A 21,901-nucleotide genomic window follows, 5' to 3' on the forward strand; every position below is an offset into this window, starting at 1 on the left:
AAATTCGGTGGGATCATTGCCCATTCATTAAGGACATAATACATATTTTAATAATATCTTTCACTGGACAGGAAGTCAGCATTTTTGGATTTTGTGTGTCAATTTTAATTTAATGATCACATTTGTTAAAGTCTTTCGGATGCGTAAAAACTCACCAAACTAACACTAACCCTGCAGCCATGTTCAAACTAGTGAGTAGGCTATTTTGATTTGATATTGCAATTTAGCAAGGGGTGTGGGACATTGTGCCCCCTAATGACTTTTACAATTTTGGAGGTCATAGGGTTTTGATTTTATGCTCTAAAACTCACAAAACTTAAAAAAAAAAAAAAATTCAACTAATTAGCACTTTTTAGCACTCACCTAGATGTATGGAAACTGGTTGGCATGTGTATCATCTTTATATCTACAAAAACTCTTGGAGACTCTTGGTGCCATACCCTAAACCCAAAGGAAGCAAATACTCACACCTGAAAAACTACAACCTGTAAATGTTTGGCAATTTCAAAATTAGGGAAATGATCTATCAAAACAGTCGGCAATTGCATTTCTTTTGATCACTTGACCATCACAACTCTAATAATGCTCATAAACAGTGCTTCTCTGTGAGCTCTAGTGACACCAGAGAAGATAATTAAACACATAAGGTTCAGTAAACTTGCTGTGAGTCATTGGAATTTGATTTCCCCTGTGGGTCCACTATCAGTTACAGACCTATCAGTCTGCAACAGAATCTGTATAGCTCTTGGTTTTAATGAGTGAGTGTTTTCGATTCTATTTTACTGTGCCTAAAAAAATAAAAACACTTGTATATGCAACCTAATATTTCAATGGCAAAAAGCTGTAAATTCATGACAGATCTGTGCATTACACACAAGTTTGAAGCAGGTACTGTAAAAGGTGATTGATAGGTGTGGGTTTACCATGCGCAGGCCCTGGGTGGGGTCATACTTTGGTCCCAGCACAAATACTCTCTGTCCTTTCTTGACCACCCCACTGTAGACACGGGCAAATGCTATGAAGGTCTCCCTCTGTTCCTCTTCTTTCAATGTAAGACTCTCCATTTTAGCTGGCAAAAAAAATACAGACATATAAATGGAAAGTGTTCCTTTAAGAGTCAAAACCAGGGAACCATCTAACGTTTTCTTTTTTTATTTGGCAGAGTCTGAAACATTTAACAATTTAAGCATCCAAAAATGTATCAAGGTCGATACCTGCTTTTCACATAACATCCATGTAATTATTAGTGATCATTTATTTGATTTCATTAGCTTACCTATGCTGAGTCCTGCAGGTTGGCCTTCCTGTAGCATACTCCCTGAGTGAGTGAGGTCTTTGTGGCTCTCTGCTGCTGTCTGATCAGCTGCCATTCTGTCAGCATGTCTCTGTCTAGCAAGCTCTCTGCGCTGGGCAATCTCTTCCTGGGTCAAAGGCCTAAACACACACACACACACACACACACACACACACACACAAACACACACACACACAAACACACACACACAAACACACACACACAAACACAAACACAAACACACACACACACACACACACACACACACACACACACACACACACACACACACACACACACACACACACACACACACACACACACACACACACACACACACAATTCCATCAGACTACCAGATAACAACTGTTTCCTTGAGATCAGAGATGAGCAATGAGCAATGTGTGATGAGCAGGGTGTCAGCTGAGGCCATAGAGAGAGTTGGAAAACATGAAGTGAAGGCTGTGGTCTTGATGATTATTTTATTGGGGCCAGAGCACCGAGTGTGCCAGGGACCGTTGGGACCTTTTGTTTTTGCTGAGATTATAATTATTCGGCTGGAAAAATAGATTTTTGAGGGCTTTAGCATGATTGAAAACTCAATCACTTGCACACACTTTAAGGCTGCCAAAAATCGCTCAGTAGTGATTTGGCTCGGGCGTGGCCATTAGGCTCTATAGCACATAGTGCAGGAGCATAAGGCTGAATGAGTCAGGTAAGACCCGATTTTTCTGATATTGTATAGAGCAAAGAGACACGACCAAGAGATGGATGCAACATGGTCTGAGAAGGAGAGCTGGTCATCAAACATGACACCCAGGTTTCTTATGACCTTGGTTGGGGTCAGAGATGAAGAGGTGATTTTGTTATTGATATCATGATGAAGAGACAGATTGGCCAGGATGACTAAGAGTTCAGTCTTAGAGAGGTCTAGCTGAATGTGGGGATGTCTGGCAGGAACAACAGGTAGAGTTGTGTGTTGTCTGCATAGCAGTGATATAGGAAGCCATGTGAGTGGATAGCTGGCCCTAAGGAGGTGGTGTATGTTGCAAAAACAAGGGTAACAAGACCAGTTGATAGTTCTCGACTTCAGCGGGGTTGAGTGAAGGTTTTTTGAGAAGCAGTGGTACCTGAGCCTGTTTGAATGTGGTTGGAAATGTTTCTGAAAAAAGTGAAGCATTTTTCAAGGGTGATTGCTGGCACAATGGTGGGAGATCTGGGTTGGAGGAGGTTGGTGGGAGTGGGGTATAGTGCACATGCACTGGGATGGCTACCAGTCAGTTATTCTGAAACATCATCCTCAGCGACAGGGGTGTTCAGTTTAGTGTTCAGTTCCTGAATGAGCGGGTGGTTGCAGCCTGCCTCAGTACACAGGGTTTGTAGGAAGGCTGAAGAAAAGACAGATTATGATCTGATCTGCCAAGTGGTGGTAGAGCTGCAGCAGTGTAGGTCTCCTTGACATTGGCATACAACAGATCAAGTGTCTTTTCCCTTGTGGGACAGTCAACATAATGAGTGGTTAAAATCCACCAATATTGCAATGAATGCATCAGGGTCTCGCGAATGACATCACACGTGACCGCAGGCTCCGCTCGTGGTTGAATGTAAACAACAATGGCGTCGATGTGATAGAACTCCCACAGTACATATTACGGTCTAAGACCAACTGCCAACAGTTCAATATAATACTCATGTTCATACTGCTAATATAATGTGGCTATATGTGGTCCAGACCACCCCTGAATGTAGCAAATCGTCTTGGGTGCATTCACACCTGAACTAAGAGCCGTCCACTTGTGATCAGATCACCTGAGACAAATGTTAGTACCAGGTCTGAACAGGGCCTTAAACTAAGTACTGCCTTCACTAGGTGACATGTTCATAAACCAACAAAATTAATTTTTGTGGCATGGTCATTTGCTGACTCTGACTTTAAAAGTCAAAAACAGCCTGATTATGTTCAAATGATTTGACGTAATGAAAGCGAGTGACACATGCATATTCTTCTTCTTCCCTTTCCTTCTCTGTCCCCTTCTCTTTTATCATGGCCACCCATTCATTAAATGAAATGTGATTCATTAATTAAAATGAGCCACCAAGTAAGTATTTTAAAAAGTTTACAAACTACAATTCTATATTCCACTGTGTGACCAAACTGTATGTATGTATATGCGGCCCTGTACTGGACAATGGGAGAGTGGGACTTCTGTCAACATCTGAAATGTTGTGCTTGCTTCTCTGACCTGAAACCATGTCTCAAACACCAACTTTGTTCAGTAAACATTCTTGAAGTGGCAAACTTTTGATTCCTCAGATATGTACCTCAGGGGCAAGCTGTAAAAACAGCTTTGCAACAGGACCTGTGAGTCTGTGTGTATGCAATGTGGTCTGTGTGTGCATGTGCAGTGTGGTCAAAGTGTTGGCGTATATGTGTGAGTGTGCATACCCTCTTCAAAAAGACCACAGTGACTATAGCAACACAGCTGCTCACAATAGGCCTGACCGACGGCATCCAACAAGGAGTTCAGTTCCATGATGACAATCTACTTAAAACAGCCCATAATTTGCCCCTGACAACAGCAGCAGGCCTGCCGATTCACTTGGACTGACTGCACCTCTCTTTTGCATAAATTGGATATAAATGGAGCCACAGCGTGAATTCAGGATTCTAACAGGAAACCACAAAAGAGCAAACCCTGCTGGATGATGGCCTGGTCTTAAGAACAAATAACTTCTGACTTACAGCTTCAGTCAAAGTCAGCTCACTCAGTAAGGCTCACTTCGCTCACATTGTTTCCTCCAAAACCAAGAAGACAAACAAACTAAAAGCAGACAGATGTTTAAGTGATGGTTATCAATATAATGTAATATTTATTTGAGCCTAGGGCTGCTCAAACATCTACATAAACACTCTGCTGTGTGGTACTTCATGCTTTCTATCAGACCGTAACAAAGTCACTGCTTTTTTCCTCAGGAGGTCAAATCAGTCTCTCAGTGGTAATAATGGAAATGCCAGGACTTGGTTTCTGGCTTCGCCCACTGTGGTTATGAAGTAATGGCTCCCAAACACTGGAGCTGGACGATCGCAACCCCAATGAGACCTTGTTGAGACTTTTTTTTTTTACCAATAGAGGATTTAGATGGAAGATGTTTCCATTCTGGTAGTGTATGCAACTGTAACTGAGCAGCTGAGAGAATATTTTTTATGACATTTGCATGAATGCCCTGCAGTGGGATATCATCAGTTAGAGGTTACATTCATAAAGTTCTCAGCCAGCTGTTTAGCTGTCTTGATGGAAAAGAATTGCCTTATACAAATTCTCATTTAAACACTGGAAGTCTTGCTGGTCTTGAAGAGTATGTTGTACGCTTTATCCTGCAGTATTCTGAAGGCTGTGGTGTTCATGTTGTGCATTTAGGAGTATCTAAGTACAAATGCAGAAGGGACCTTAGCTGCAGGTCACAGTCTCTGTATATCTATATCATGTCTGCCTCTCTCCTTTTCATCAATCTAAAAGATGCTACCCAGTGCAGATTTTTTAGACCTTCACATCTTTCCTTCCTCCTACCAGGGATTCTGTCTGTTTGCACCTCTGCTTTCAGGTTCTGGCTGCCACTCTCACACCACACAAACAAATCACATGCCAAATTCAAGGAATCAACAAAGGCTTCCCTGGATAATAAAATATGGCTCTATGTGTTATATAAGCTACTTCAGCACACAGGGCAACACTTCAATGTCAGTATTTGTTCATAAGCATTACAAAGGGACCCAAGGCTACAACTGGCTTTAGTTGACAAAGGAACATACAAAAGAAATCACAAAAGATTTTATGAATCTATAGTTTTGTGTTAGAAAGTTTGTGCAAGTTAAATATTTATGAAAATGCAACCTGCCCCCGCCAGAGGGCACAGAGTCCCATCGTCTTCAAATGTGCCAATCAGCTACAGGTCAATATTCGCTACAAAAAGGCTTTGTGATAATAGCAACTACCATTATGGATTTTGAGCTAATTAGCATAACATTAAAAACAGTAAAATGAATAGAAGTTTTTGAATTTTTACTTTATCAATACCAGATTTGATATACAGCCTTGGTTGATTGAGAGGCACATTTCTATTAAAAATGAGCGAGATCGGTTGAAAAACATGGCCGCGGTCGAATGGAATGTCTTTCCAAAGGGCGGGGCCTAGCTAATATTGGCCATAACTTATGAACCATTTGTCTGATCATCATAAAACTTAGATATCTTCAGGTTGTTACAGCGAGTAGGTCTACCAAAGCATTAAGTAGCTCAAATTTGGCTGCTTCCCTCAGTGGTGTGGAAAACGGTTAGAACCCACGAATTGCCACTTGCGGCTATAATCTTTTTTTGGTTTTACAATTAAGGCCGTTGTCGTGTACATACTTGGCCTGGAATCAGTCACAAGCCATTAAAGAAGTGCATTGTAAGGACATGAAGAGTTATGGACCCAAAATTGACACTTTGTGACTCTTCCCACCATCAAATTATAAAATTGATAGGAAACAGAGCAAAGGACTCTTCTCTCACAAACAGTTCATGCTTTTAGCATGTCAGAGGGATGCGCAACCAGACCAAAGGTCAAAGGGTCAGCTCCTCGGGGCGTCGTGTAGCGTAGTGGTCTAAGCAGGCGCCCCATGTGTAGAGGCTACAGTCCTCGCTGCAGTTGGCCCCGGTTCGAATCCCGCATCGGACGGCCCTTCGCTGCATGTCATTCCCCCTCTCTCTGCCTCCCCGATTCCTGTCTCTCTCCACTATACTATCAAATAAAGGCATAAAAAGCCCAAAAAATATACTTAAAAAAAAAAAAAAAGGGGTCAGCTCCAGAGGATCAACCAATGGACACCAGGCAACTGGAGAATATAAGCAAAATCTCCAGTTTGTAACAATAAGACTCTGTCTAATGATATTTGATTGTTTCTTATATAGGACAAGTAACAACAAAAGAAGGAGCCTCTCTGTGCCATGCATGAACACACACACACACACACACACACACACACACACACACACACACACACACACCAACCTCCCTTCCTCTGTCCCTTTCTAGATAAGAGTCATAAACTACAACCCACATTCCAATCCTGGGTAGTGACCAGCAGAACTCTCTTCACAGACACAGATCTGAGGAAGAATGTAAAATTAAATATCTAACTGTTCTGTAAATCATGAGATGTTCCTATGTAATAGTTAAATCCCAAACTTTTACCATATAGAATGGTTGAAATGTAAATGTAGACTTTAAGACAATGTCCTTCATGTGACCATACTGTCAGCATCCTTCACACAAGGTAACACACTACATGACATCCAGCATGTCCATATCATTATTATTACAGTCAAAGAACTGCTGTGAAATCCACATTTATAGACTATATGCTAAGACGAGAGAAGATGCTAGAAGAAGCTAGAGTAAGTAAGTAAGTAAGTAGAGTAACATTCTTTTTGTCTACATGCGCGATCTTTTATTTTTATAAGCCAAGTCAAGACCAATTGAACCAAAACAACACAAGTGCCTCAGAGTAATTTTGTAACTTTAAATCATCATCAAGTTTTCCTTTGTGAAGATTTTGACAACTTTAGAGTCATCTGGTCAACGCTAGTCTCCTCTAAAGTTATCCAGCCAAAGTGAAGAGCATTAGAGTTTATTTAGCATCAACCCGCAAGAGACGCCAGCAGAGAACATCTGCACGACCTCCTGCAGAGAAGCCGAGCAGAAATCAAGAGTTCCCGAGACAGAAAGTCTCCTGGCAAACTCCACCAGAGCTGAACCGCTGAGACACCGGCAGAATCCGTCATCGTGATAACGGGACACGGCCTCCAGGAGAATCCACCTAGATCCCACGTCTCCAGGGTTACCACGGCAACCACAGCCACCTGGGTTCCAGCCAAGGGCCTCCAGCTACAGCGCAACTCACAGTAGGCCGGTCTTAACACTCATGATGGGGTTGATGTCGAAATATAGCAATATTTAATCATCAAACCTAATTCGTAGATGTAGTATCATTAGCTGTATAGCCATAGTGTATAGCCATAACATATTCTCTCCCACCATTGCCAACTCATCACACTGCTCATTTCATTATTATTTTCATCTTTATGATTATTACACCTTGCATTTACTCTGTAGATAGTAGTTTAGTTAATAAACTCCTTTATTTACACCCAGCTGTTGTCCTGTTGTATTCTTTTGACGTAGAGACTGGAGATCCATTGAATCGAGAAGTCATGGCTTCTGATATGAGATTGATAAATTTGGCAATGAAGTAATTCATTGCTGTCCTCCTAGAGGACTGGTGCCCCATTTCAACGAGAGTAAATTCTAAATTATGGCGTTAACGCAACACCGTGTAGAAGGTGAGGTTTTCTTTCATTGTTGGGTTTCTTTTAGAAAGCTGCAACTCTTGGTTTTGTTCATAAACATCTATCTTTTTATGTTGCTTCCTTTTATGTTGCTTCCATTTTCCCCAAATCAGCTGGATCGTAGCAAACATGGTCCTCTCCATGTCTTGAACCTTGCAACCGTGAGACAATTCCCCCAGATTTCACTGATTAGATCCATTTCTTGAAGTGAAGGAGTCAAAGAGTTAAACCAACTGTTGACTGCACTCTGTCAGGCCATGGTGGCATACAGTATGTTTATGACGCATTCCTCTGTAGGCAGCTGTAACCAGGGCTGCCACATAAGTGTGTTAAGTGTAAGTGTATAAATGTGCATGCCGTGGGAAATGGGCAAAAAAGAATGGAAGCTCATGCAGGCTCATTAGCCAAGGTTTTGGACAGGCTTTTTCCTTCCTGCTTCACAATCTGAAATGACCTCTCTTTCACATTTCTGTATCTCCTCTCCCCATCATCTAACCCATCTCTGACAGCTTGTCTCTACCTCCTCTGCTCTGCCTGCCACTCTGTTTCCCTCAGAGTGCATAAGCAGTCTGCAATTAGGATCCAGAACTGTCACAAGAGGGAGAAGGAGTGCAGAGATGACTCCAGTCAGAGGCCTGAAGTAGGAGCTTTCTTCTGTGCATCAGATATGCTTGGACATCAAGAAGCTCAAAACAGGGGATGGCATGGAAGGGGAGTACAGGGTGCTAAGAGCTACATGCTAAGCTAAGCTCTGTTTTTAAACATGTTTCACAATGTTTGTGAAAAAAACTGTCTGACAACACTGCAATGTCTGAACTGATAAATCAGCATTTTCAGGTTAGATAAGACCTCATTAACACCATTACAAAAAACACAAAAGCCAAGAATGAAATAAACCTGAAGACAAGCGCTGTCTGTGTATCCAAAGCCTGATGTATTTTGTACAGCTGACAGGTCCACTGTTGTCCAACAACAGTGAGATGTTCCTTCATTATCATGAACACACACACTGCAGTTTATTTTGAGTCAGTCCCACAAAATTAACAAATCAAATCCAGCAACAAGTTTGCTTTCAAATCTGAAAAATCTGAATCTTTTCAAATCAAATCAAATTCAATAATGTTTTTATGTTTGTCTTTCAACTTCATCACAAGTTATGAATGACTAAAACTGACTGACTGATTCCCCTAGATCTACAATTGTGTTTTTTTTATATATTTAATGTTCCCATCTTTAAGTCTTCAGGAGCTGTATTATTAAATTATTTTTGAGTCATTCATGTGTGCCGGGAGTCAGCAGGACATTAGCTTTGCTCAGTCTCAGGACTCCTATGCTCATACTCTATGGGCCCAAAACCATGAATGCCTGAGGAAGACTGGCATGAAAAACGTTTTACATGCCAGTTATCATGGCATGTATGGAGCACCAAAACCAACAAAACGCAAACAAGAGTCTCTCGGCTAGTCTAGTAATGACACACAGCTAATGATCCGTCTATTCACTATTTCCTCTTTCATGGCAAAACATCAAAATTCAAAGTTCGGACACAACGTTCGGCAACAACTCAAAAGCTTCGCAATTTAGCATCACAAAGGTCTTTAGACTGCATGACCATATATAGAGTGAATATGGTTAATTATCTAGGAGGAAGTTGGTTACAGTACGACGCCTGTAAATCCTGTTGGATTTATAGTATGGTTCCAAGAGGCTTTTCTACACGTCTGCCTTCCAAATTTGTATATGTATGACTAGCGCCGCACCTCGTACAAAACCCATAAAATATATAGAATTTCACCACATCTGATGCATGTATAAAGTAGTGTGAGTTTCTCAGCACATTCAGCCCCTCAAACATGTGATTCATTTTTGTGGAATAATAAACAGAAGTTTCGATAGGGTCGATAAAGGTCGACATAAATTCCTTCCTTTATTCAGTGCTGATCATTTAGTGCCATTTACATAAACAACCCACAGCTAACTTTAGTTTTGTTTTTTTGGATGTTTAACCAGTTTACATCTTAATGTTTTTGAGTGAAAATTAACTCTCAACCAAATCTGTGCAGGTTCCATTTGCTGAAGAAGACTATTGGATACAGGAAAGCTCCAGGAATATCTAAGTAAATGGTCTTTGTTTTTAGAACATTTATCACAGAACTTTATGTCTATATGACAATATTGTTCTGTGTGACCACTTGCTGATTAGAACTGCCGGTCACACAGTCCAGCAGCCAATCATCAAAAAGCTGATGCATGCAGTTGATACTGTTGGAGTCCGCAATGTTTTTTTTTTTTTTGTTTTTTTAAATTGTGAGAGGTCTATGCACCAGTGGTAACCTGAACTGTGGAGGTTTGCATGTGAGCATGTGAAAAACCAGGCAGCAGCCCTTCACACCAGCTGTGTTACGTAGCATCTCAACATTCAACAACCATAGCACACACCAAATGCACCATACAGGCAGAAACTAGAATCACCACCTTGTGGCTGATTCCTCCACCAAACAACCTGAGGCAGGAAATATGGTCCACTCCTGAGTTACAGCATTGAATAATGGCCAGATGTGTTTTTGCAGAACATGATGATGTCACAGTGAAGTTGACCTTTGACCTTTTGAATATGAAATGTCATTACTTCATTTTAGACTATTCGACATTTGTGTTAAATTGTGTCACAATTAGTGTGTGGATTTTTGTGTTTGAATTTTTGTGAGGTCACAGTGACAGTTACCTTTCACCACTAAAATTTAATAAGTTCATCCTTCAGTCCAAGTGAAAATCTTTTTTCAAGATGTTCCTGAAATATCTCATTCATAAGAATGATAAGGACGAACAACCCAAAAACTTGTTTAGGTGTTCAGGCTTTAAAAAAGGTCAAATACAGTTGTTGAATGTACCTGGTTGAGAGAGGGTGAGTGGAACTAAGGGAACTAAGGCCCCACGAAGACTGACAGTGGTGCATCCTGATAAGCTGACGTGCATTAAATGGTGTCCATGTGTGAAAACAGTGGGTGTCAGTGTTATGACATGCATCATGTTCTGTCTTATGGATGATTCATAGACTTTACTATCAGCAGTTTTTCATTGGAACTACTTTCAACCACAGAAGTGAAGACATTTCTGTAGATTGTTTGGGCAGCATTTCTTAAGAGACATCTTGCTGTTGAAATCTTTGTTAATATCATTCCTTAATGCTCTGTGCACCACAAACAAAAGTCTATTAACCTCCTGTTTTGGGGTACAGGCAGAAATCAGAGACTTAAGCCCTGTTCAGAACTGTATTAACACCCGTCTGATCACAAGTGGACAGCTCTAAATTCAGTGTGAACATACCCAAGACACATTGAGGACACACGTGGCCACTTCCATGGTGAACATGAATGTGTCCTGGTCCACATTGAAAGACCACCTACTCTACTGAAGTCATCTGACACAGTCTGATTAGTCCCAACATAGTTTTTTTAATGAACTCAAAATATTTTACTATTTCTGATGGATAAAACCTGTTTTCATCCCACAGCTGAGATTCACTCAGCCCCTCCCTGCCCCGCTCTCTCTCTCTCCAAAAACCAAAACTATAAGCATGGAGAGATGGCACTACAGGGCAGTGAAAAAATATCTGTTTCCTCTGTAATCTGGGTAAATCTACCATTTAACTAATGATCTGTGTGTGCTGCTATCAAAGCAGTGAGTTCACACTAAACAGTAAAAAAGAATTTCCGTGGCGGTGCTGTAAGTGGTATAATGCTAAAGCCTGTACCTCAGCCCTGGGTAACTTCAGAGTAACATTGAGCCAACTCTTCCCCTTTATCCATAACAGACATATTAAGCATGTCCACAGCCACGGGGCATGAGGGAAGAACAGGAAAGCAGCACCATCTACTGACACACAGACACACATTTACCTCTGTCTGTTGTGAGGCAAGGCCTTGGTGTCCACAGCAAACATCTTGGACACAAAGACGATAACTGGAGCATTTTCCTCGCTGGAACACTGGAGGAACGCTGGAAAACACACATCTGAGGTCACTACACAGGAGCCAGATAAAAAGCCAGTCGTGTTCCAACATTTTTAGCTGCTTACAGAAAGCAAGAAGAAATTATTTGAGACACACAACACACACATAGTCTGGCATTTAAAGTGAATGGTGATCAGTCATTTTGATTTTCCTTCTCGCAGTGATGATGAATCAGAGTGCAAACCAGAACATTAAATGCTGCTTTAAACATTTTAAAAAACTAAAAAACGTGAAAAAAGTTGATTGAAATCATTTGCTGACTAAACATTAATTTAATCCCAGTACAGATGAATCACTTCTTATTTTCTAATTACCATTTAATATATACATCTTTTCAAAATATTTGTTTCTTTTTGAATTTTTTTTTTCATTTTTTTGTTTTCCATTATCTGAGACCTTTTTAATCATTAGATCTGCACTTGCTACATCATCTATTAATTACTTTTTCATAAGCAAGACAATTTTGAATTTTATTTTAAATATTGCCCAAGATATGCAAAGTTCATTATCGATGTATCTGACACACTGAAATGATTAACTGATTGTTACTTATTAAATCTGACAAGTTATTTTTCTCACCATAGGTCTTGGTTAAAACTATTCAAATGACAAATGTCAACGATTGATGTGACTGACAGTTTCACTGGGAGAATGCAACTGAGGAAATTTAGGATTAGGGTTATCAGCTGATAATTTTGCTGGAGAAGACCTCTGTTTAGGGTTAGTGTTGGTTGTCTCACAGGATATAGCGATTTCCTTCGAGACAATCTGGATTTAATCAGACCCGAGACAAGTTTAATATTTAATATTTTCGCCTGTTCTTAATTCATTCACACAATTAATGTTAATCAGTTACAGCGAGGTAGATATGATTTAAACAGAGAGAGCAACAGTCAGCGCCTGAAGACATGAGAAGCTATTCACTGAATGTTTTCTACACTACATAATCAGAGTCTGAGCTCAGTGAATCTCTTATACCTACATTTGAAGTTACAGATATTGTGTTATAGATTTTGTCATTTGTGATTTTGGGCCACTTGCATAAAACTGAAAATAAATTACACTTTTTTTTTTTTTCTTAAATACAACACATTGAATCAATATGGTGTATGTGGTACGGTGTGGTACAATGTACTTCCATTACATCATTTGTAAAAGGATCAAATATTTCTATAATTACATGAGAATAAACTTTACAGAAGATGAACACAACATAATTGAATTTGAGGTTTGTAGGTAGTTGTCTGTGTCGCTTCATATTTTACACACTGATCAACAGCATATAAAGTGCTGCAGCTCACACTGACTGTAATTCATTCAGAAAGCGCTGTTCATCTGTCAAATGTCTGATGTCACAGAAAGGAAGGAAGGACACACACACACACACACACACACACACACAGACACACACAGACACACACAGACACACACACACACACACTCTGCTGGCAGGCTGACCAGACAGTAAACTGGGCAAGCAGCAGGTTTTGTAAATGAGTTGGAAGGAAATATACAGAATTCTGGAGAGTGTGAGTTTCTATTTCTGTGCTGTGTGCACCTGTGAAAATTTGACCATTGACCGAAGCTGCCACAGAGAAATCCATGTTTAGCTGCTAAGTTCTCCTGCTGTTTTTATAAAAGTCTCCGTTTTTATGCTATAAAATGTATATATGTAATGTATATAAATGTATTCAGTGATCCTCCAATAAAAGCCTGACTGGAAATCAAAAGTAAAAACAGATATTAGCAGAAAAACAGTCCACACTCCATTGAGGCAGATTTGAAAATTTGAGTTGTGTATAAAATGGGAGGGGGCTCAGATGAAGGGTAAGTTGGTCTGAATGTTACAAAATAAGAAAGCTATTGACAAAAAATGTGCCACAATAGCTAATGTGGCTATACTGCATAATTTCTGAGGAGACTGCAATGCAAGGACATCAAAATTAAAATCAAAATTTGAAAAATCACTCTTGGCCCATTACTATGCGGGGTTTTTCCTGCATAGAGAAATGCGAGGCAGCCGCCTGCGTCAAATTTCATGCCGCCTCCCGACAAAATTGTTTTTTGAAAGTAGTCCTAGTTCTCAGCCACAAGTGGAAGGTGCCGGTGGAGAACAGGATCAGAGCGCGAGAGAGGAGTCAAGGCGAGAGTACCAAGTCTTATATTAGAGTGTATTAACAAGTGTAATAAAGCCGGCTTTTACATGATTTTAACATCACTTTTTATTGATTTTTCCAGATGTTCTCAAAAGCATAGAGTCAGTGGCTTTGACTCGCAATGGCTGGAGAGATAATGATAAAAGAATAGAAGGCGGCGACCTGATTTTCGGCCCTTCAAACAGGTGAATAGGGTTGCCACCCGGCCCGTATAATACGGGATCGTTCCGTATTTGAAAATAAAAAGATTCTAGGACTTGAGTCTCAGTACACATGATTTTGAATCAATACTGGATGCAATTTGTACCGTATTTTCGTTCATGTTATGTCCTCAAAGTGCTGTGAATAATGTAATGTCAAGTAAAACTAAACCAGTTGACACCTTCTTTCACATAAGAGGTGGCAACCCTACAGATGTATATTATCTATAACAATATTAAAATAATATTATAATAAAAAATGATATCTCTTTTACATCCAAGCACACCCAGCTTCTTGAAAAGATTCCCTAAATTAATGTTACATTCCATCCTGTATGTTTTGGGTTTTTTTGCAGAAATGTCTCAAATCACAGATTATTTTAGAAAGAGTTTGTGAGGAGGAGAATCTCGAGGACAGGTGAAACAGTGCAGAGCGCAGACATCATTAGTTCTTCTAATATGGGGGGAAAAAAAGTAAATTCATGTTACTGATGAGATACGGTTAATGCGTCAGTAGACTTAGTTCTCAGCCACAAGTGGAAGGTGACGGTGGAGGAGAGGATCAGGGCGCGAGAGAGGAGTCAAGGCGAGAGTACCAAGTCTTTACAAGTGTATTAAAGCAGATGTTTATTTATTCATTTTATTTTACTTCATTTCTGCTGCTGTTGACAGGTGATGGTAGCAACACTTTTAAGAACAGAATTTATAAATATTAATGTGATTAAGTGATGGATCATCGCTAGCACTGTCACCACCACCACCACAGGTGAAAGTATTTACCAATTAATTAATGAATTAATGTTTTTTGATGTTTCATTGTCATTGTTGTCAGACAGCAACATTCAAACATTTCTAGTATTTATGTTGTTGATTAAAGCTAACATAGAAATAGTCACACACTGCTGTACGTGTTACTATAGTGAAAATTCATAACAGATGTGTTCTATAAAAACCATCAACAAAGTTAAAGCAAGAGCTTCATAAATAACTTTATTGAGCATTATAAACTCTATTAATCCAAACAATTTACAACACTGGAAACATGTATAAAAGAATAATAAATGGATTAATTAAATACTGTAGTGTACAATTTACAGTCAACTGTAACTATTTAAAATTAAAAATTAAAAAAATACAGCTGTGGATGAAGTTAAAGCTGAATTTCACTGTCATATGTAAGTTTGCTAACTAAAAAGAGGAAGTTGAATCCGGTGCAGGCGGATGTGAATAGCGTCCTCTGTTCTCGGGGTCAGATGCACCCCTCACTCCTCCCCAGCTCCACCCTCTCCTCCAAATATGGTTCTTTCCAGTTATAAAAAAACAAAATGGCGACGGCCAAAACGCAAACTCCTGGCTTCAAAACGGCAATTCACCAACCAATGGGTGACGTCACAGTGGGTCGCTACTTGGTACATCTTTGTTTACATTTCTGCATCCTGGAAAGCAGCTGCTGTTCACATCATCGCTCAGATACAAGACTACAAGCTCATGTCCTTATTTACCATCAACTGGTAGGAAGAAGACGTCAGCTGGAGATAGCGTTAGCTTACTTGCCTCATGTTTAATGCTGCTCTCTGTACCTTTACTGTCAGTACATACATTGCTCACACATTTTACTGGAAAATGTAGCGAGGCTTCAGGAGAGGGAGGGTCTCTCTCTCTCTCACACACACACACACACACACACACACACACACACACACACACACACACACACACACACACACACAGGAGTGAAAGCTATGTGAATTAATCTGTGGTTGTGTGCTGATTTAGCTAAATCTCTGACTCTTGCACTGGTTCACCTTTACATCCCTGAGTAGCACAGTATGTTTGTCAGTTGGTTCAGCTATGAGCTATCCCTCAGTGTACCTACAGTTACTTGTGCAGTTAGTAGGTGTGAATATTTAACAACATCTATTTAGTTTAGTGTAACCTCGTGCAGACCGAATAGTTTATTAAATGCACAAGTTATAAAAAATTGATGCACCAGAGCTCGAGATATCTTGACTTTTATGTCCTGATCTGAGATCCTACAGTCCAAGCCATAAGTATTGGGACAGTTACACATTATTTTTATTCTTCAGGCCCTGAGCTTCAGCACATTCAATTTGAAATTAAATAACAGAGACTACATTAAAGTGCAAGTCTCAGCTTTAACTTGTGTCAGACTGTAGGGGAGATGTAGCCCCTTTCACAGTGCTAGTGCTAGTGCCCAAAGTTAAGGAAGTCACACAAAATCATCATATTTACAGTCAAAGTTTTTACCCATAGACATCACCAGATGCTTTGTATCTTCATGGTGATGCTCTCCCAGGCCTCACTGCAGCCTCTTTTAGTTCTTGCTTGTTGTTGGGTCTCTCTACCTTCAGTCTGATCTTCAGTGAGTGGAATTCGTGGTCAGTCAGATTGAGATCAGGTGATTGACTCAGACAGTCAAGAATATTCCACCTATCCACCCTGAAAAGCTCTTTTGCTGCTTTGGCTGTATGTTCAGGATCATTGTCCTGCTGAATTTGCTGAGTTTTGAATCTGAGCACAGAATGCTCAACTAGACCTCTACTTTTATCCTGGTGCTTCCATCAGCAGTGAAATCATCAATAAATGGCAGTGAGCCAGTTCAACTGGCAGCCAAACATGCACCATGACTGACACATAAGGTGGTGGCTTTGGGTCATGAGCTGTTTTCTCTTTCCATCACTTTAATCGCACTGGATTTTTGTTTGATCAGTCCACAGAACTTTATTCTACAACTCCACTGATTTCTTTGTGTATGTTTTTGTTAACTGCAGCCTGGTCTTTCTGTCTCTGAGGTTTAACTGGTGTTTACATCTTGTGGTGAATCTTCTGAAGTTTGAAGTCTTCTTTTGATTGTTGACAGCATATACACCAACATCCTGGTGAGCATTCTTGACTTGCTGTGCAGTCACAAAGGTGTTTCCTTCACCATGTAAATTATTTTTTACACATCCACAATATTTGAGCTCCTCTGTTGACCAGCTCATTTGCCATTTTCTAGTTTTCCTGAGAACACCTGCTTTTTTAGATAGTATCTAACTGCTGGTTTTAAATCAGTTATCTTTAGCATCTCTAATTAATTCCTGAGTCTCATTATTATCTTCTTCAATTGCGACCTATCTAAATGATAACTCTCAATCAACTCTGAGCCATATGTGAGCTCTTTTGTGCATGAACTAACACATTAATGACACACAGCTGCGCAAAAAACATTCAATTGTCACATGTCCAATTACTTGGGCTGTTGATGAACCCTTGCAATTTTGGCAATGTGCTTTAAGAGATCAAGATCAAGAGGCTCATTCATGTCAGATGCTGTGTGGTTAGTACAGAGAGGTGTGTCTGCAGAGGGAAAGCCTGACTTTGCAGTCACGAGGCCATACTGGCAACTGTCGTCTACAGAAAGTAGCTAAGTTTTGTCCAAAAGTTGCTAAATTTGTCGCTAGGTGCTGTTTTGAAAAGAAGAAAAAAAAAAGGCTCTGAAATGTCAGTAAATGTAGTAACAAAGGCGCCAAGTTGTGAACACTGCTTGTTTGCGTTGAATTATTTTGTAAGAGCAACAGCCAATGGGGACCCTCCAACACTCAGCCAGTCCACAAGTCATATAGCCAACCAATGGTATAACTTCATCCCTCAGTCAGTCAGCGTCATTCACGTTTATAACGTGCTGTTGCGGTCCAGCCAAAAATGTGTAACTGTCCCAATACTTATGTTCTGGAAAGCACATTTCCTAGGAAGCAACTATAACGTTGCGCGTGTGTGTGTGTGTGTGTGTGTGTGTGTGTGTGTGTGTGTGTGTGTGTGTACCTTTGTTCAGCTCCTGAGTCTGTTCGGGCAATGAGTCAAATCGTCGCACTCCAACACTCATCAGTTTCTCCACGCGCTCTGCTGCCATGTCTAAAGGACTGGGAAGCTTCTCGCACACCATCACTACAGTCTCCATTAAAGAAAACTACAAACCAAATGTACAAACATCACCGAACAATGCTGAACTGAGTCAGCCAAACTAAAGGCAGGAATGAAAATGGACCCTGCGGGTTCTGTTCCAGGATACAGAGGACAGCTTGGGATACAGGTAGCCACTGGCTACAGATGGCAGTCAGGAGGACTTTGGGGTCGGAGTGACGAGAGTCCCTGGCCATCACCTTCACACCAAGTGATGTCACTACCTTCTCCACCTTCTCCTTGTCCCTGGATAAAAAAAAACATGATAGACATCTTTACAGAGAGCAAGACATGGATGCCCACAGGTCACCTCAGCACAATATTGAGAGATAGATGGTGCTGTAAACTTGGTAGTAGTTGTTACTAGTTGGTGAAGTACTGTAGCTGGTGACCTAGCAAATAATACAAGTCAAATGGGTATGTTCTTGCGCTGATCAGTCCCAAAAGCTCTCAACGGTAGGCAGCTTGTCTACAACCACATCACAGTACTAGAACAAAAGAACACGGTAATATAAAAGTGGATGGTACATATAACAACAGGCTATAATAACTTCCTTTGCTAGCTTTTCCTGTCCTGGAATCTAAATTTATTGCTAGATCTTTTACACGCTATTCCTCATTCCAACATCTATCCATTGTCTATAATCATCATTATCATAGTTATCATTATCATCTATCATTTAGTGGATATTGAACATCCATACCTTTCCTGAACTACCAGTATGTTAGTAGTTACCTCATTAAAGCAGGTGAAGGAGGACTACAAAAAGAAAGTGGAGAGGAAGATGCAGCACAACAACACCAGAGTGGTGTGGAAGGGGATGAGGACCATCACTGGCTATAAAGACAAGAACAGCCAGGCAACATCAGGTGATGTGGACAAGGCCAATGAGTTCAACCTGTTCTACAACAGGTGTGACACAGCCTCACCTGTTCTCTCCCACTGCTTCAGCTGCAGCTTCTCCTACAGCATCTCCTCCACAACCTGACACTGCAGCTGCAACTCCCTCCACACTGGGGTCAAGTCTCCTGTCCTTTACAGCGGAGGAGGTGAGGTCGGAGCCCAAGAGGCTACGTCCTGGAAAGGCAACATGCCAGGATGGTGTGTCCAAGGCTTTTAAAAGACTGTGCAGCCCAGCTCGCTGAGCCTCTCCAGAGGATCTTTAACTTAAGCCTACAAACAGGGAGGGTCCCAGTCCTGTGGAAAACATCAGGTCTTGTTCCAGTCCCTAAAGTAGGATGAGATAAATGACTACAGACCGGTGGCCCTCACATCACACATCATGAAGACCCTGGAGCAGCTGCTTCTCGACCTTCTGATGCCACAGGTTGAACTCCCTACAGCTCGCCTACAAGGAACATGTTGGAGTGGATGATGCCGTCCTTTACATGCTCCACCAGCCCATTCTTACTTGGATGAGCCAGGTGGTTACATGACGATTATGATATTTGATTTTTCATCATCCAACCACCCATTTTTAAAGACAAGCTGGAAGGATGGGGGTGGGTCCCTTCTTTAGGTCCTGGATTGTGGATTACCTGACAAGACGACTACAGTACGTCAGGCTGGGTAACTGTGTCTCAGGGGCAATGATGAGCAACACTGGGGCTCCACAGGGGACTGTTCTGGCTCCGTTCCTGTTCACCCTGTATATGGTGGACTTTACAGGTGCTGGTCAATAAATTAGAATATCATCAAAAAGTTGACTTATTTCAGTAATTCCATTCAAAAAGTGAAACTTGTATACTGTATACATCCATTCCACACAGACTGATATATTTCAAGTGTTTATTTCTTTTAATTTTGATGATTATAACTGACAACTAATGAAAACCCCAAATTCAGTATCTCAGAAAATTAGAATATTGTGAAAAGGTTCAATATTGAAGACACCTGGTGCCACACTCTAATCAGCTAATTAACTCAAAACACCTGCAAAGGCCTTTAAATGGTCTCTCAGTCTAGTTCCGTAGGCTTCACAATCATGGGGAAGACTGCTGACTTGACAGTTGTCCAAAAGACGACCATGGACACCTTGCACAAGGAGGGCAAGACACAAAAGGTCATTGCTAAAGAGGCTGGCTGTTCACAGAGCTCTGTATCCAAGCACATTAATAGAGAGGCAAAGGGAAGGAAAAGATGTGGTAGAAAAAAGTGTACAAGCAATAGGGATAAATGCACCCTGGAGAGGATTGTGAAACAAAACCCATTCAAAAATGTGGGGGGAGATTCACAAAGAGTGGACTGCAGCTGGAGTCAGTGCTTCAAGAACCACCACACACAGACGTATGCAAGACTGTCGCATTCCTTGTGTCAAGCCACTCTTGAACAAGAGACAGCGTCAGAAGTGTCTCGCCTGGGCTAAAGACAAAAAGGACTGGACTGCTGCTGAGTGGTCCAAAGTTATGTTCTCTGATGAAAGTAAATTTTGCATTTCCTTTGGAAATCAAGGTCCCAGAGTCTGGAGGAAGAGAGGAGAGGCACAAAATCCACATTGCTTGAGGTCCAGTGTAAAGTTTCCACAGTCAGTGATGGTTTGGGGTGCCATGTCATCTGCCAGTGTTGGTCCTTTGTGTTTTCTGAGGTCCAAGGTCAACGCAGCCGTCTACCAGGAAGTTTTAGAGCACTTCATGCTTCCTGCTGCTGACCAACTTTATGGAGATGCAGATTTCATTTTCCAACAGGACTTGGCACCTGCACACAGTGCCAAAGCTACCAGTACCTGGTTTAAGGACCATGGTATCCCTGTTCTTAATTGGCCAGCAAACTCGCCTGACCTTAAACCCATAGATTTTCTATGGGGTTAAGGTCAGGTGAAGAGGAAGATGCGATACGCCAGACCCAACAATGCAGAAGAGCTGAAGGCCACTGATCGACTCCATGCCACGCCGCATTGCTGCAGTAATTCAGGCAAAAGGAGCCCTGACTAAGTATTGAATGCTGTACATGCTCATTTATTGACCAGCACATGTATATACAACTCTGAGTCCTGCCACATCCAGAATCACTCGGATGACACAGCTATTGTGGCGCATATCAGGAATGGGCAGGAAGAGGAATATAGGGATCTGACACTGGCCTTCAGTGAATGAAGTGACAAGAACTGCCTCCTTCTGAATACCTCCAAGACCAAGGAGGTCTTTCGGAGGTCTAGGCCCACCCTTCAGCCAGTCAACATTCAAGAGAAGGACATTGAGGTGGTGCACCTATAAATACCTAGGTGTGCACCTGGGCAGTAAACTGGACTGGTTCCTGAACACAGATGCCATCTACCTGAAGGGGCAGAGCAGGCTCTTTTTCCTCAGGAGGATCAGGTGCTTTGACATTTGCAGTGAAATGCTGCACGTTTGCTCAGTCAGTGTACTCTTTAATGCTGCAGTCTGCTGGGGCAGCAGCATGTCAGACATGAACACAAAGAGACTGGACAAGCCGGTAAAAAAAGCTGGGTCTGTGCTTTGCAGGAGTCTGGACTCACACAGGACTGTTGTGGAGAGATGCATGCAATGTAAGATGGAGGCCATCGTAGACAATACCAACCATTCTCTCCACAACATTCTGGCAGGACAGAGAAGCAGCTACAGCTGCAGTAAACGTCTCATCTCTGCGCTGCAGAACAGAGAGGTTCAGGAGATCCTTTGTTCCCACTGCCATTGGGCTATATAACAACTCAGCCAAAGGAAGTGGACTAATTTATTTATTATTGTTTATTCATTATTAACTATTATTATTATCAACAATGACCTAATGGACACATGAATTTCCCCTATGGCACAAATAAAGTATCTATCTATCTATCTATTATACATGAGTAGGTGTAAATAAAAATTTGAACCAATAATGTACTCTTAATTCTCTATACATACCATCAAATAAAACTGATATTGG

At 41.1% G+C, this 21,901-nt stretch overlaps 1 protein-coding gene across 1 annotated transcript in view; it reads right to left on the minus strand.

The window, feature by feature from the left end:
• Positions 1-21,901, minus strand: part of efl1 (elongation factor like GTPase 1) — a 103,621-nt gene that overhangs the window by 70,201 nt on the left and 11,519 nt on the right. Inside the window, exons 9-13 of the mRNA XM_056381327.1 lie at positions 18,125-18,261; positions 17,878-18,000; positions 11,583-11,682; positions 1,277-1,434; positions 924-1,069 (exon numbers count right to left, since the gene is read on the minus strand). Of these exons, the coding sequence (XP_056237302.1) occupies positions 924-1,069; positions 1,277-1,434; positions 11,583-11,682; positions 17,878-18,000; positions 18,125-18,261 (664 nt within the window). The remainder of the gene's footprint in view (positions 1-923; positions 1,070-1,276; positions 1,435-11,582; positions 11,683-17,877; positions 18,001-18,124; positions 18,262-21,901) is intronic.

This window comes from Seriola aureovittata, chromosome 1 (assembly GCF_021018895.1).
Source record: "Seriola aureovittata isolate HTS-2021-v1 ecotype China chromosome 1, ASM2101889v1, whole genome shotgun sequence".
Lineage (NCBI taxonomy): Eukaryota > Metazoa > Chordata > Actinopteri > Carangiformes > Carangidae > Seriola > Seriola aureovittata.